General features: G+C 49.0%; 1 protein-coding gene across 1 annotated transcript in view; it reads right to left on the reverse strand.

Annotated features, from left to right (window-relative positions):
* The window catches only part of LOC147899385 (uncharacterized), a 503,340-nt gene that overhangs the window by 38,425 nt on the left and 447,662 nt on the right, over positions 1-17,253 (reverse strand). Inside the window, exons 32-34 of the mRNA XM_087377716.1 lie at positions 14,709-14,954; positions 13,237-13,386; positions 12,340-13,126 (exon numbers count right to left, since the gene is read on the reverse strand). Of these exons, the coding sequence (XP_087233842.1) occupies positions 12,340-13,126; positions 13,237-13,386; positions 14,709-14,954 (1,183 nt within the window). The remainder of the gene's footprint in view (positions 1-12,339; positions 13,127-13,236; positions 13,387-14,708; positions 14,955-17,253) is intronic.

A 17,253-nucleotide genomic window follows, 5' to 3' on the forward strand; every position in this document is an offset into this window, starting at 1 on the left:
GGGACGAGGCTAGTAGGGCACAACCCACCAATGGTACTTCAGAGTACAATCATGGTATTACGGTGCACAACCATGGTACTACGGTGTACAACCATGGTACTGCTAAGTGCAATGATGGTGATAGAGAAAACAGGAACACTAATGAAGACGAGACTGATGATGATAGTGATTTAGAAGAAAGTGACATAGACATTGCTGAACTTGAGGAGAATCACCACCAACAGCTTGAGGTCTTGGGCGGACCCAGGGTGCATACCGGATACAGAGATGAGGACATGGTCGATCTCACTTTGCTTGACCTTTTTTTATCAGAAGCCGACCACCCCTCAATTCAAGACCTTCCGGAAACCACTTATGAGGTGGAAGGCTTACCTTACCGGGGCATGCTGAAACAGTCGCCGAGGCATCGAAGGCACACAACATCTGCAACATCTACTGATTCTACATCTCAGTCAATGCCTGAGAACCCCCCAGTTACTTACCCCTCATCTTGGTTGAGAGAAGTGGAGGGGGACTTTCCCCTTGAAGATACTCCAGCACATACAGGACTGAGAATGGGTGAACCAAGTACCTCAACATCCCAATGCATTGCCCCTGTTGATGAGGCACGGAACTGGCGGTATCTCAACATTGGAAGTGAGGACCAACCCAGGCATTTGAAGTTAGCCACTTGGGTCTGGGAACATGACTATCTTCTAGCTGCAGTCACCGACCTTTTTAAAGAATTTGTGGATGTCTTTGCTTGGTCCTACAAGGATCTGAAGGGGGTGCCCGCTGATTTCATGGAGCATAGCATCGACTTATATCCCGATGCAGACCTTGTGATTAAAGGTCCATACCGCATGAATCCCAACTACGGCAAGGCAGTCCAAACAGATATACAGAAAATGGAGCAAGCAGGATTAATCTACCCAGTGGATTACTCCGATTGGGTCAGTGGAATTGTCATTGTACCCAAAAGAGAGACCGGCAAACTTAGAATATGTGTTGACTATCGGAGTTTGAATGCTGCAACACGACGTGATAGGTTCCCCCTTTCCTTCACAGATAGAGTGTTGGAGACAGTGGCAGGACATGCTTTATACTCATTCATGGATGGATATAGCGGGTACAACCAAGTTCGAGTGAAAGAACAGGATCAGCCCAAGACTACCTTTGTCACTCAATGGGGAACATACGCCTACCGAATGATGCCCTTTGGATTATGTAATGCCCCGGCAACCTTTCAACGACTTGTAACCAAACTCTTTCAAGAGAATATCGGCAAGTTTCTTGAGGTATTTCTAGATGACTTCTCTGTTTTTAATGGTAAATCGGCCTCCCATCTTGATCCGGCCATACAAAATGATCATCTACATAAGTTGAGATGGGTCTTTGATAAGTGCAGGGAAGTGCGCCTGTGTTTGAACCCTGACAAATGTTTCTTTCTCGCACTCCGAGGTGTTCTCCTTGGTCATATTGTTTCTGCTGAGGGCATGACCACGGATCCCGCAAAGGTAGAGGTGATCATCTCATTGCCCATCCCTCGTACACCCAAAGAGGTGAAGTCCTTCTTAGGGCATGTAGGATATTACCGAAGGTTCATACGTTTCTATGCCGACATTGCTATTGCACTGACAGAACTCCTACATCAAGACCGATCGTTTGTCTGGGCCACCCCACAACAACTAGCCTTTGATGATCTCAAGCATCGCCTCGTGAAGGCCCCCATCCTCCGGCAGCCCGATTGGGACGTAATTTTTCATGTCCATGTGGATGCTAGTGGGTGGGCAGTAGGTGCTATACTGGCTCAACCTAACTAGGATACTAAGATTGATTTGCCCATCTACTTCGCGAGTCGACAACTCAATGGAGCAGAACGCAATTACAGTACCACAGAAAGGGAGGGCCTCGGCATGGTTTATGCCATGACCAAGTATCGTCACTACCTCTTGGGCAACAAGTTTGTGATCATCACTGATCATCAAGCTCTTAAGTATTTATTGAATAAGCCTACTCTTGGTGGCCGGATAAGCAGATGGATTCTTCTCTTTCAAGAATTTGAATTCGACATTGTGGTGAGGGCTGGGAGACTCCATCAACCTGCAGATCACTTGTCCAGGTTACAATCCGGGGAACCAGCCAGTGGTATCACCGATGACTTACCCGATGCAGGCTTGTTCGGGATAACAACACTACCTGATGAATGCCTATTTGCGGTGGACTGCTTCCCACCATGGTATGCCAACATAGTACACCTCTTGTCTACAGGTGGCTTTCCTCCGGGATTAACTTCAATAGAGAAACGCAAACGGATCCTTCAAGCTGCTCCTTTTAAGTTGATTGCAGGTCAATTGTACAAGCTTGGGAAGGATCAGATCTTGAGACGGTGTGTGCTTCCGCACGAGACACAATCCATTCTTAAAGAGGCACATGCTGGCATAGGTGGAGGGCATATGGCCTCAGATGCTACTGCTCGTAAGATCATGCGAGCAGGGTTCTGGTGGCCCAAGCTCTTCCGCGACTGCCATGTTCATGTGACCAGATGTGATTCATGTCAACGAGCGGGCCCCGAGCCTACGAGGCGTGAGTACCTCCCTCTCAAACCATTCACTCCGGTGCCTCCCTTCTATCGCTGGGGATTGGATTTCATTGGACCCATCTCTCCTGCCACACGCCGAGGGAACAAGTATGCTCTGCTTGCCACCGACTATGGAACCAAATGGGTCGAAGCCAAGGCAGTCAAGAACTGTACAGCCAAGGTAGTAGCCACATTTCTATATGACCAGATCATCTCTCGGTTTGGTTGTCCTGTTGAGTTGATAAGTGATAGAGGGTCTCACTTCCTAAATGACACCATTGCTGCACTAGTTCACCTGCTTCAAATAGTTCACAAATTTTCATCTCCTTATTACCCACGTGCCAATGGTCTAGCTGAGAGCTCAAATCGCACAATGTGCAGGATCGTGCATCGACTTTGCCTAAACTCTCTAGCCGATTGGGATGACGTACTTCCAGCTGCTTTATTCGCCTATCGAACGGCTTACAAGGCGAGTACTGGGTATTCACCCTTCGAGCTGGTCTATGGACTGGAGGCCGTTATGCCTTATGAGTTTCATCTTGACACTCACAGGATTCTTCCAGCCAAAAATGACAACTTTGAAGCCTGCACACAATGGAACGCTTGTGGGATTTGGAAGCACTGGCAGAGCATCGACGTGAAGCAGTTTTCGCTCAAGAAGTTTGGCAGAAGCGACAAAAAGCTTGGCATGACCGGAACCTCAGAAAAAGAAATTTCAAAGTCGGAGATTTAGTACTCTTGTATTCCAGTAAGTTTCTCAAACACAAACCTAAGTTTGTGAGTGGTTGGACAGGTCCATTTTTCATTGCCAAGCTTATCCCAAGTGGTGGAGTCTACTTGGCCACTTTGGAAGGCAGACTCCTACCTGCACCGGTGAATGGGTCACGCATCAAGAGGTACCATGATCAATGAGAAAACACCCTCCTAGTCCTTCTCCTTCCTGGTGACATCTTCTCCCTCTGAGTGAGGGCCACTTTCTCTTTCTACAAGGGTCCTCCTCTCTGCCCCTAGTGTCACTTTCTCTCTCTACATGGCTCCTCCTCTCTCCCCTTGGCGCCAAATTTTTCTCTCTAAATGGGTCCTTCTCTTTCCACCCGAGTGTCACTTTCTCTCTCTAAGTGAGCCCTCCATTTTTCACCCCGAGTCACTTTCTCTCTCTAAGTGAGCCCTCCATTTTTCACCCCGAGTCACTTTCTCTCTCTAAGTGAGCCCTCCATTTTTCACCCCGAGCCACTTTCTCTCTCTAAGTGAGCCCTCCATTTTTCACCCCGAGCCACTTTCTCTCTCTAAGTGAGCCCTCCATTTTTCACCCCGAGTCACTTTCTCTCTCTAAGTGAGCCCTCCATTTTTTACCCCGAGCCACTTTCTCTCTCTAAGTGAGCCCTCCATTTTTCACCCCGAGCCACTTTCTCTCTCTAAGTGTGACCACCTTTTTTCATCCCGTACCACTATCTCTCTCTAAATGACCACCCTTAAAATGTGGCCTCCCTTTTTCACTCTGTGTTACTTTCTCTCTCTAACTACGGCCTCCCCTTTTCATCCTGTTTTACAAACTCCTTCTCCTTCTACCTTCTCTCCAACTCCTACCTCTCTCTTACAAAACCCTTCTCTTTCCACCCTCTGTCCAACTTCTACCTCTCTCTTACAAAAACCTTCTCTTTCCACCTTATGTCCAACTCCTGCCTCTCTCTTACAGAAACCTTCTCTTTCCACCCTATGTCCAACTCCTACCTCTCTCTTACAGAAACCTTCTCTTTCCACCCTATGTCCAACTCCTACCTCTCTCTTACAGAACCCTTCTCTTTCCACCCTTTGAACAGCCCCTCCCCGCTCTCCCTTTACCACCACCCTGCCCCTCCCTCCTCCTCTCCTGCACAACAGCCCCCCCTCTTCCCCCTTTACCACCATCCTTCCTCCCCTCCTCCTCTCCTGCACAATAGCCCCCCCTCTTCCCCCTTTACCACCATCCTTCCTCCCCTCCTCCTCTCCTGCACACAACAGCCCCCCCTCTTCCCCCTTTACCACCATCCTTCCTCCCCTCCTCCTTTCCTGCACACCAGCTCCCCCCCCTCTCCTCCTTTACCCACCACTCTCCCCCCCCCCCCTCCTCCTCTCCTGCACAACAGCCCCCCCTCTTCCCCCTTTACCACTATCCTTCCTCCCCTCCTCCTTTCCTGCACACCAGCTCCCCCCCCTCTCCTCCTTTACCCACCACTCTCCCCCCCCCCCCCCTCCTCCTCTCCTGCGCAACAGCCCCCTCTCCCCCTTTACCCCCCTCCCTTCCCCTCTCCCCTCTCCTACGCCACAAACCCCCCCCCCTCTCCCCCTTTACCCACCACCTGCCCCCCCCTCTCCCCTTCTACGCCACAGCCCCCTCTCCCCCCTTTACCCCCCTCCCTTCCCCTCTCCCCTCTCCTACGCCACAAACCCCCCCCCCCTCTCCCCCTTTACCCACCACCTGCCCCCCCCTCTCCCCTTCTATGCCACAGCCCCCTCCCCCCCTTTACCCCCCTCCCTTCCCCTCTCCCCTCTCCTACGCCACAAACCCCCCCCCCTCTCCCCCTTTACCCACCACCTGCCCCCCCTCTCCCCTTCTACGCCACAGCCCCCTCTCCCCCTTTACCCCCCTCCCTTCCCCTCTCCCCTCTCCTACGTCACAAATCCCCCCCCCTCTGCCCCTTTACCCACCACCTGCCCCCCCCTCTCCCCTTCTACGCCACAGCCCCCTCTCCCCCTTTACCCCCCTCCCTTCCCCTCTCCCCTCTCCTACGCCACAAACCCCCCCCCCCTCTCCCCCTTTACCCACCACCTGCCCCCCCCCTCTCCCCTTCTACGCCACAGCCCCCTTTTTCCCCCCTCTCCTGCGCTACAGCCCCCTCCCTTCCCCTCTCCTTTCTCCTGCGCTACAGCCCCCTTCTCTCCCCCCCCCTCTCCTGCGCTACAGCCCCCTTTTCCCCCCCCCTCTCCTGCGCTACAGCCCCCTCCCTTCCCCTCTCCTTTCTTCTGCGCTACAGTCCCCTCCCCCCCCTCTCCTGCGCTACAGTCCCCTTCCCCCCCTCTCCTGCGCTACAGCCCCCTCCCTTCCCCTCTCCTTTCTTCTGCGCTACAGTCCCCTCCCCCCCCTCTCCTGCGCTACAGTTCCCTCCCCCCCCTCTCCTGCGCTACAGCCCCCTCCTCCCCCTCTCCTGCGCTACAGTCCCCTCCCCCCCCCTCTCCTGCGCTACAGCCCCCTCCTCCCCCTCTCCTGCGCTACAGCCCCTCTCCCCTCCCCCCCTCTCTTGCGCTACAGCCCCCTCCTCCCCCTCTTCTGCGCAACAGTCCCCTCCCCATCTCCTGCGCAACAGTCCCCTCCCCCTCTCTTGTGCATCAGCCCCTCCCCGCTCTCCCTTTTCCCACCACCCTGGCCCTCCCCCTCTCTCCTGCGCAGCCCCCTCTCTCTGCCCACGTCCCAGGAGCAACTCTCCCCCCTTCTCCCCCCTACACCCTTTGCATCACCTCCCCTCCTAGCTCCAGCCCCCCTCCTCCCCCCTAGTCTACATCTGTCCTTTTACACTCCCTCTCCACCGACACCCCTTCCTCACTCTTTTCCTCTCCATCGAAGCATGGGCCTGCACTGGTGGATCTGCTAAAGTAATCTCTCGTAGCAGATTCCGGGCTTAACCTCGACATCAACACCTCCTCCTTCCTCCTTGCCTCTCCAGACCTCGACATCGACACCCCTTCCGTACTCTTTTCTTCTCCATACGACGCCATCGTTCATGCCTACCCGTGCCTCTCGTCACAAGTACAAACCCAGATTACCCCGCGATACTTTATTCGTTGCCTTCCATCGGGCTCGATCAGGCCACACGACAGGATCGGGACCATCTTCCATGGCATCACTTGGCAAACGCACCACTGATGACCTGGGTGCCGGGTCTACACCACAAAGCACTTCGAAACGACCTCGAGCAGTTGCAGATTCACCTCCCTCCGACAGGATCACTATCATATCGGATGAGGAGCTATCCCCTTTTTCGAGTTCCTCTGATTCAGATCATGGAGGCTCTGACTATCTGCCCCCCACAGGTACAATCAAAACACCATCCAAGGCATCCAGTGGGCACAGCGGTCACAGTAATGGTGGCGGTGATTTGGCCCCACAAAGTACGGCTTGTGATCTTCCACCCCCAGCTTCATCCTCCTCAATCATTTGGGTGGTTTTCAAACCTTTCCTCGATCCCACACTCAAGCTGTCTAGCATCTTGTCACCTGATGAGATAGCCCGCATGTCTCTCGTGGAGTTTGATGATGTCACACTTCCCCAGGTGGACGTCCAAATGTGTACTGCGTTCATTCAGTCTTATGACTTTGCAACAGACACATTCGGATTCTTGAATTCCCGTCACATGTTCACTCCTAGTCTCGTATCCACATATCTCCGTCTTCCCACACTTCCCTTTTTGCCACCTCACACTGGCTCACCCACATTCCTGTCCTTCTTGTCTACCTGTAAAACTCATCGCAGAGGACATGAGTGCAAGAAAGTTCTCGAGGGAAACAGCCGAGAGGCGCTTCTAGCGAGGTATCTGTTCACACACTTCTACTCTGCCCCAGGCCACTTCTTCATAACCAAGGCGATCCATTCTGCCTTAGACTCCATCCTCTCGGTCACTCCCTATGATTTCGCCTCACTCTTCTACTCTGCCTTTCGTAACACAGTTCGCAAGCGTCGGGGCACATATACCTGTACTTGTGGGCCCCACCTCACCTTCTTACTTCATCAGTGGAAGGCCAACCCTCCGCCCATTGTCACAGGTCGCCTCCCTTCCACATCTCTCTCCCCTCCTGTCACCCCTCTTCCACATCGTTCACTATCACTCCAGTGTTCCTTCCCCCGGGACTGCCTCTTCTCCTCTTTCGCTCAGGAGGACACCTCGGCGAGCGCCACCTCATGAAGTCTGCACCGGAGCTTCTTCAGAATATTCTATTACCGGTGCCACAGCGTTACCATCAGTGACATGTCTTGTATCGTGCCAGGACTTGCCTCTCCATCAGTCACACTTGTCCAGGCTTCTCCAGCGATCTCCAGACTTTCCAGGGGAGGGATTGCACCAGGTACACCTCCTGTTGTACCAGTGACGACGACTGTTGTACCCGGGACTTCCTCGACAGGTGTATTGTTACGTAGGACTGCAGCTGTTTCGTCTTCACCCCCTACCACTTTCACCGATGCAGTCATCACCACAGTTCAGGCGACCTCTGACCATGTTTTGGACCAGGTGTTGGACCTGAATCTTAGCCTGGGACCCGACTCCCACTTCCATGGGCTTTCTCAGGAGATGTCATCCCAGGGTGTACTTCACATTTCGGCCTCCCCAGGCAGAGACAGGACTAGAGACGGGAGTGGGAGCCCCTCTCGCGGAGATGCTCCATCGGCCACTTCAGCCTCAGAGGAGGTATTTGAGGGAGGGATTCTGCCCAAATCTGTGGATTGCCCACCCCTTCATGAGAATGATATGTTCACAGCTTACATAGCTGCTTCATCGGGCCCACCTCTTTCAAATATTTCCCTGGTGGAAAAACAGAATGAAGATTACAGCCAACTACTATCTGTCCTTCACAAAAAACGCTCACCAGTATGTGGGGAAGAGGAGGATCTCACTCAAATCTTCACCATTCCCTTGCAGGACTGCCTCGCACAAAACAAAAAGATCTCCAGGGCCCCGACATGTTTTGTGCACTTGGACAAATTGGCACCTACAGGAAACCTGTCAACCGAGGAAGAGGGAGCTCTTCCTGACATGTTTGAGGAATTGGGGGACGTCATTAATTTGGCGGACAGGATGAATTACAGCGACAGGTATGCGTGGATGAAAAGGTCCCTGCATCTTGCTCAGCGTATCATGGATGACACCTTCACACAGCTTGGGACAGCGGTCTTCAATTCCACAGGTTATGCTCATAAGCTCCTCTCTCAACAGCAACATTTAAAGTTAGAATTCGAGAGAGCTCAGGCAGCCCAGCAGCGCGCCACTAGCGTAACACTTCGACAACAGGAGGAAAGGTGGCAGAAAGAGAAGGACTCAGCAATACATGAGCGTGACATCGCTTGGAATATTCAGAAGGCTGCCCTTGAGGATCGCCTCCATAGTCACAGGCAGGAATGGGAAGCAGCAATGACATCTTTGCGCAGCCATCATGCTGCAGCCCTGGCAACTTTGCACAGCCAGCATGTCACCGAGGTGACCAGATTTCACCAGGAGATTACCAAGTTAAAAGAGTCTTTGTCTTCCTCCGAGATTGCCAAAGAAAAATCAGAATCCAGAGTGGCTGAATTGGAAAACAAGTGTTCATCCATGGAGGAAGAATTCACAGCTCTTCGGATGCAGTTGGCCACCCTCCAGACTTCCCAGTCCACCTTGCAAGAGCAAAAGGATCATTACTACCGGCGATACCACCGATATAAAGACAAGTATGAAAATCTGAGAAATGTGATGGACACGCTTGAGTGTGAGGAGGAAGCACCCCATCCACAGATACCTATGCCTGAGCCAGAGCAAAGGGATGCGCAAAAAGCCACAGAGCCAAATACGGAGGCAGAAGAGGAGAAGGCAGAGGAACAGGCTGCAGCTTTACCACCCTCTGTAATCTCATAGAAGAGTTGATAGATGGCTGTTGGTGTTTGAGTTTTTTTTTTTTTGCACTGTTAGATTTTGCCAAGCTGTTTGGCCCTCACTGTAAATATCAGTGTTTTACCTCAAGGTGTACTCAGTTTTTTCTGCAATTTTCCATGCTGTCCCTTGTAATACAGCAGTTTATTTTTCACATCTCCACTTAATACAAATCATGGATTACTCCCACGGCCAACCACATGGTCTGTACTCTTTCTTTTTCCCACTCCATCACCATATCAATGGTTTGTAAGTTCATCTTTATTTTTCTTTGACGAATCGTCCAACCTTTCTATTCACCGGGACGGTGAATGATAGTGGCGGGGGAAACTGTTACCTTATCACACGACCACCTGTCGACAGGCGTTGACCACATGACGACATCTGTTGACCACATGTTGACCATGTGTCAACACAAGTTAGCCACGCGATCACACGGGTTCATCCAGGAGTACTGTCCGAGGCTGTCAACCACAGGTCGACACAGGTCAACCACAGGTCGACACAGGTCAACCACAGGTCGACACAGGTCAACCAGGAGTACCGTGTCCAAAGTGATCTCATCAAGAGCTGCGCACATGGAGCAATCAGGAGTATTTATATTACACAGTGGTTCAGTGATACAGTGGTGCAGTGGTGCGGTGAACCAGCTCACCTGCACATGGAGAATTTACACCATCGGGCTGGCGAGTCAGGGAGTCAGAAAGTTGCCGAAGCCATCAAGAGGTGCGGTGAACCAGCTCACCTGCACATGGAGAATTTATACCATTAGGCTGGTGAGTCAGGGAGTCAGGAAGTCGCCGAAGCCATCAAGAGAGCCAGCGGCGCAACGGCTATCCTCAATAGCTAAGGAGATAAGAGGATGACCAATGGGAAGAAAGAGGGGAGATTCTCAGCAAAGAAGGGACCCTCCAAGGCGGGGGATGAGGATGAAGGAGAAGGGAGAGAGAAGAGGAGGCATTCGCATTGGGCATTGGGCATTCAGCATTCGAGAGGGGAGCGAAAGAGAGGAGAGTGAGGAGAGATAGAGGCTAGAGCTACGAGCTCACCAAGGAGAGAATGTGGAGAGACTTGTGTGCACCTTTTGTCTACTATGGGGATAGACCTGTGTATTCTGCTGATTTGCGACTTGTGTATTCTTGTGACTTGCGACTTGTGACCTGGGGACACGTCCAGTGATATGTACATTGGCCAACTCGGTCACTTTCTCATCTCGCTTGTCTCTTCCGGATATGGGGATTGTTCACCAGTGTAGGATTTTCTTATTTTGCTTATGTTGTGGAGTTCACCGGTGATTGTCATTTAGCACTCGTACATCGTTGTCCACTGCAGTATAGCATAGTGCACTCGTACATCGTTGTCCACTGCAGTATAGCATACGACACTCGCACACTACTGCACGGTGCGCTCTGCACGATCCATTGCATTAGAGCATTGCAAAACTCATGCTTCTCACGCCAGTGGCCTTTGGCCTCCGGTAACACTTCCGGAAGGATAGGAACCCCTCCCCCCCTCAAACCCAACTATGTCGGTGAACAAGGTGACCACAATGTCACCATGTCAAACAGGTGACAACTATGTCAACTAGAGATAGAAATAACCATGGTCACTTGCGTACTCCAACGAGATCTCTCGTGACTCCACCTATCAGAACTATGTCAATGGTGGTGCAGGGGCAGCCAGCCAAGATCTCACATGGAGACGATAAATGCACACCAAAGGAGTCAGAGGGCTAAGCGGCGCACAGAGAGGTGCACATGGGGTATTAGAGAGGTGCACATGGGGTATCAGAGAGGTGCACAGAGAGGTGCACATGGGGTAATCATATCACCAACTAGAAGGAGGCTGGCGAGTCAGAAGTGGTTGAAGCCATGAAGAGTCCTAGGGGTGGAATGGCTAAGAGACCAAGAGCCACCACCAATGGGAGGAGGCTGGCGAGTCAGAAGTGGTTGAAGCCATGAAGAGTCCTAGGGGTGGAATGGCTAAGAGACCAAGAGCCACCACCAATGGGACATAAGAAATAAGATTTTCAGCAAGGGAGAGGGACCCTCCATGGGAGCGGAGGGGATGGGGAAAGGAGGGAGAAGGGCATTCTATGATTGGAAGGGGAATAGGAGAGTGACACGGAGGTCTTGGGTGAGCTCTCCTAGTGTAACGTTGTGGTGTTCTACTGATGTACTTCTCTTCTACTCTGAATACTATGCTTCTCCCCCTCTCTGTTCACAACTATAGCTCCCCTTCATCCCGTGTATTCCCCTCTTCATCCCCCTTCACTTGGGATAATGGTCCCTATGTTATGTGGCTTGAGTTCTCTTGTGTTCTTGTTGAAGATGGCTCTTGTAACTTCGTTTTGCTAGGCTTGCATCACTCTTGCACTCGCTCGCACCTTCGGTGACACCATTGTTCTCATGCGTTCCGTCGTTAACAACATCGTTCGGCATGCACCATCGGTGACACCAGTGGTCCTCGCTTACTTGCTCCTCGCACCAGTGGCCCTAGGCCTCCGGTAACACTTCCGGAAGTGTTAGGAACCCCCTCCACGACCCCCCCCCCCCAACCGCCCCTCATACATCATCCTATTCTAAAATTAAAAGAGTGATATATTCCATTCAAAACAAATCATACAACAGGTGGGAGAGAAAGTACTCTATCCCTAGCCTCAACAATGTGGCAAAAAAGCCATGGAGGTGGTCTAAAATGCCACGACATCCCAAAAGGGGTTAAGTGAAAAATGTCCTTATGAAGGATAAAAGTCTCCCACGAGCTGCCAAAGAGGTGCCTATACACCTCTCCCACTGACTCCTAAGAGTGAAGATAATCTCTGCCCAAATGGAAGCGAGAGTGTCAGCCTCCGTGCATCATCCTATTCTGGGATGATGATCTTGTAATATAAAGGAACTCAATTTCCACCCCCCCCCCCCTCCTCCCCCAAAAAATAAAAATAAAAATGTGTGTTATATTGAGGTTTTCTCTTGATGTATTCCTCATCTTCCTTTTCTGGGATGATGATTTTGTAATATAAATCAACTCAATTTTTTACAAAAAAACAAAAAAAAGTGTGTGTTTTTTTGGGGGGGGGACGCATGGTGTTAAATTCTTTGAAACATGAATACACAGGTCTAGTACCTGCAAATCTGAGCAATGCAGCAGTTGGATCGCTTCCGGCTGAAAGAACAAAAATCAGTGGGCAGGTCACACTTGATTCTCTATAACATGCTTCGAGATTGAACTGTGGAGGCTGGACAAATTCAGGTCCTAGCTGCTCAGCCACAAAGTTTTGTATAGCTGGAATCACTTTGTCAGGTCTAATGCAGCGCAACAGAAGCAATCTTTGAAATGAGCTAACTTCTGAAAACTTCCCAGGAAATGTTTGCTTGTGGGGCTCCAAAGAAGTATAAAAGTTCTTCCAATCCCGTTCATTTGATGACATGTGAAGGTCCAGATGCTCAAAGGCTGGTACCTTACTCAGTCTAGTGAGCTCTCCCCATGCTTTTTCAGAAAGCCATTCTGAAGCTGGATTGGGGCTATCTGGTGAAGGTCCCATCCCACCAGTTAAAAGAAACATCCATTCTTGGGCACTGATCTTTTTTTCCACTTCCAAAATTCGGAAAGCCAAGAGACAAGAGAATAGGAGCTTATCTTTCTCAAATAAAGAACGGCATATATTGTTGTACAGAACCAGGAGGAAAAACTTCTGAATAATGGAAAGCCTTTGCTTCAACTCAGAGGATTTTTGACTTGAGGTAATGGACATAATGAAAAGGGAAGAAAACCAGGGAAGGCTATATTGATACATAGGATCAATGTTAGCTAGATCAGAGATGCAGAAGAATAAGGTGGCTGCAGAATCACCACAAGATGCATAACCTTTTCGAGCTTGGTCAATGTTCTTCTCTGTTTCTTCTGCCAATGTCTGGATCATAAGGACTGGATAGGTTATAAAGGAACCCATAAAAACGTACTTGTCAAAATGAACATTGAAATCTCAGAAAATAAGCTTATCCAAAAGTACATTTCAGTTACCTGCTTCACTGTGATGTCGTTGCCAACAATTTTGGCCTCTGATATTATTTTTACTGCAGTCTCATCTTCCAAAATGTTTCCCTCACTGCTAGATAACACTTGCAAAATTTGATCCTCCAGCTCCTTCAGCCTCCTTTTGTTTTCTGCACTCTGGATAAAAGGATTTTAACTTTATCAAGACATTTCTTTTCTACTAGTCATCCTTTATCATGAATTTTTTTAAAATCTTTTTCAAAAAAAAGACTTCTATTAAGTATGAAAGAACCTCCCTAAGCAAAGCTCTAGGGAAAAATACATCATGCTAACATGAAAAAACATAACCCAAAAAGGGAGGGTAAGATTAAACTCTTGTAAGATGGGAAGAGAAAATCCAAGGTTGAGGCCAAAATGCCACCTCAACCCTGTGTGGATTCCTATATCATGAATTGAATATCATGCTTTTAACATACGATTCCAGATTCATGAAACAGAGTTGTCACATTTCATGAATTGAATATCATGCTTTTAACTTGGAGACATGATTCCAGATTAATGCAACCCCCTCTTCCCCCAAAGATTCCATTATTACCATACATGAGTATGGCCGGCTATGAAGGATGATGTAAATACTCCCTCTATTTCATGCTAAAGTTTTTTCTGTGAAGTAAAAAAATGTGTTCAGTCCGCCACAAGATTACAAAGAATAAAAATAGACTGGAAAAATCCTAAAGTTAAATTTATGATACAATGGCCAGCCCTCTGAGAAGCAACCCAAGAGATGCTACTATTACTCTCAGAACCTGTTGGTATTGTATCTTCAAAGGGTGCCATGATTACAAGACCTGACAAATCCTGGCATCCTGAGCTGTAAATCTCTATATAAAGAACGCATGGAGATGTGAATTCCAATCCACAGATCTGTGTTGACTCCTTGTGGAGGGATAAAGATTCCACACAACATTTGCAACATCTGTGAACAGTAAACGTGCCAAAAAGGTAAGCTACTCAATATCTTCTACACTATTTTCAATCACTGGTAACCACAGATCCTCGAGAGGGGCAGGGTTTGCTGGCAATAGTCCTCAGTAGGTGATGATGACCACCATTCCTGACGTAAGCCTTGTTTACAGCAGAATTCTAATTTCCATACTCTCGGAGATTGTCACTTGGCACACATGCTAAGTCCCAATCTTCCTGAAGCTTATATGGGGGTGTGCCAGGCTACCTGCCAAGCCTCTGCGCTCAACAAGATGCAGTGGATCTCGATCCCCTTATGGAGAATAAAGGCCAAAAAACATGAAGGTGGGTGGAAGAGGAGGGAGATGAAATAAAAAAGGAGCTGCAGCAGTGATGATGGAGAGACAACTCTGTGACATGAAGACGCACAATTTACTTTATACCTATTTTGTTAATGTTGACCAAACCCAAAAAAATCTTTGTTGGGATACTAATTATGTATTTCAAGATTGTAAAGTTTGCAGCTACAGCTTTACCTGAACAACAAGCTCATTCTTTTGCTGTTCCAAATCAGGCCTTTCTCGTGCCACCACTACTCCTAAAAGCTGGTCAGATAAACCCTCTTTTGTAATCATAAAATTCAAAAGTGTAACTTTCACTGAAGTTTCTGGTAGGTAATGTGGATTTCGAAGCTTTGTGGTGATGTAGAAGCGAAAGTCATTGTTGTATTCTATAGTCGCATCTCCAAGTCGTATACATGCCATACCCCCAGATTTAAAGACCTGTATGGAGAAATCCGCATTTTTAGAGGTTATGTATTCAACCACTAGCAACAATCTCTCTCTCTCTCTCTCTCACACACACACACACACACACACATTTTTTTTTTTTTTTGGGTAAAACCACAGCTTAAATTATCAAAGACTATGTAATACAGAAGGTGAACTCCGTGATGGAGTCAACCTTTGAAAGTCAAAAGCAGTGGAAAAAAACATCCAAGACCAAAGTATCCAGATCTCCCTGTTGAATACAATCATAGAGTGATTGACGAAGGGATCCTCAAAAGAAATAAAATGGATCAAAGGAACCAGAGCCAAATGATAGATGAGTCCTCTGCAACCAAATGCTCCATAATGACCAGAAACGGACCCAGGTGAGGAACAAGGCAAACGAGCGAAGTCGGGGAGGGGTGCAACCAAAGATCCAATAGAAGCGGCCAAAAACCACCGAAGGAAATTGGAGCCGAAGACAGTGCGAAATCCGATGAATAAGATCCCTGGAGGTGGAGCACGACCATAATAAATGTGGGATGGTCTCCAATGAAGAAGCACAGCGCTGACATCGAGAAGAAGCAATGCCGCGACGAGCCAAAGTAGTGCCCACCGGTAGAGCTCCAACCAAACAACGCCAGAGGAAAAGGCATTGTTTGAGCGGCAAAGAACTTTTCCAAAGAGATTCGAGAGTTCGTTGCCACCAAATCAAAGGCTTTAAAAGATGCCAGAGTCGATTACCATGATCATGAATCCATGGCACCGAACAGAGCCCATGATAGACCCTGTGAGAAGTAAGGTCCTGTAGAGAGATAGGAGCTCCAGAAGGGGAGTGCAGAAGGAGACACCAATCCTGTAGCCGATGAAGAGGCTGCAAAGGAGGGGCCGGCAAAAAAGGGGCAAGCATGAGACCAATAGCATGCCAGAGAGCGCGATGATGTAAACGGAGAGCATAAGTTTGGCAAGCGACAGGAAAAGAAAGGAAATAACCCTGCTGGTCGACCACATCTCCCACAAAACGAATACCTGTCTTCATTAGATTATAAGCCTTGATGGGATACCGCAAGGCTAAGGGAGGAGAAAAAACTGCACTCCAATGTAGACTTTCAAGGCGGAAGGAATTCCCCTGTGGAGAAGGCTGACCTGTCCAAGAAGCAGTGGAAAGTACAGTTTTCCAATTGCGAATGAGTGCCGTAGCACATGGAGCACCTGGAATGCTACCAGAGAAGTGGCCTAAAACTGCTTCCCAATGATCTGTAATCCAATGTCCGTAAACATGCGATCGCATAGTAGTACACATGGTAGCGAGCATAATAGCCCAAGGCTGATCCTGCATAAAGAAAGTGGAGAGGAGGGTAGCCTTTCGCGCTAAGAGATGCAGATGAATATTCAAAATGTTAAGCCCCCCATGCGACTTGGGCGAACAAACCAAGTGCATTTTGAGTAAGCGCAGGGCTTTACAATGGTTCGTTGTTTTCCAAAGTATCTCCATGGCACTGGACATGAATGTGGAAGTATCCTTCTTGGACCATGGAAGAAGTGGCAAATAAAACTGCACATATGACATCAAGATAGATTGGACAATGCGCAGACGGACATGTAGAGGCCAAGTAGGCAACTTCCAATAATGTAGCTTCCTTTGCATACGAGAGAATAACCATTGCATATGCTGCTTGGGAGATAGAAACCAGCCAATAGGATAACCAAGGTGGCGAATGAGAGCATGTGAATCTAAAATCTCTCCTGGCCAAAACAATGCATGCCAATCGGAAGCAGTGAGGGGAAGCAATTTAGACTTTCTGAAATTAATAAACAGCCCCGCTGCCAAGCCAAAATCAGCCAATGTGTCCATTAGTATTTGAACATCAGAAGGAGTATTTTGGAGCATAAAAAAAGAATCATCAGCATAGGCTTGGCTAGAAAGGGCTTGCTGCCCGGAATGTGCAAACCATGTAAGGAATCATCTTCCAAAAGGTGATCCAAACGAAGAAGCAATGGATGCGTAGCCACCGCAGAAAGAAGTGCACTGAGAGGACAACCCTGGTGGACCGATCTTCCCAAATGCCAAATAGAAGAAAGGTGTTTGCCCAAAAGACATTGGGCTGTTGCATCCACATAGAGCCAATAAATAACATGAACAATTTTGGGGCCAAACCCGAGGTGGCTCAGAGTTTGTGAAATATAATCCCATTGGACAGTATCGAAGGCCTTGGCTACATCCACCTGCATAATCAATACATCCTGCTTGGAGTATTTGGCATACTCAATACCAAGCATGGCATTGGCTATATTGTTCATAATCTGCCTGCGT

This window comes from Dipteris shenzhenensis, chromosome 8 (genome assembly GCF_047967505.1).
Source record: "Dipteris shenzhenensis isolate YYH24624 ecotype China chromosome 8, Dip_SZ_1.0, whole genome shotgun sequence".
Lineage (NCBI taxonomy): Eukaryota > Viridiplantae > Streptophyta > Polypodiopsida > Gleicheniales > Dipteridaceae > Dipteris > Dipteris shenzhenensis.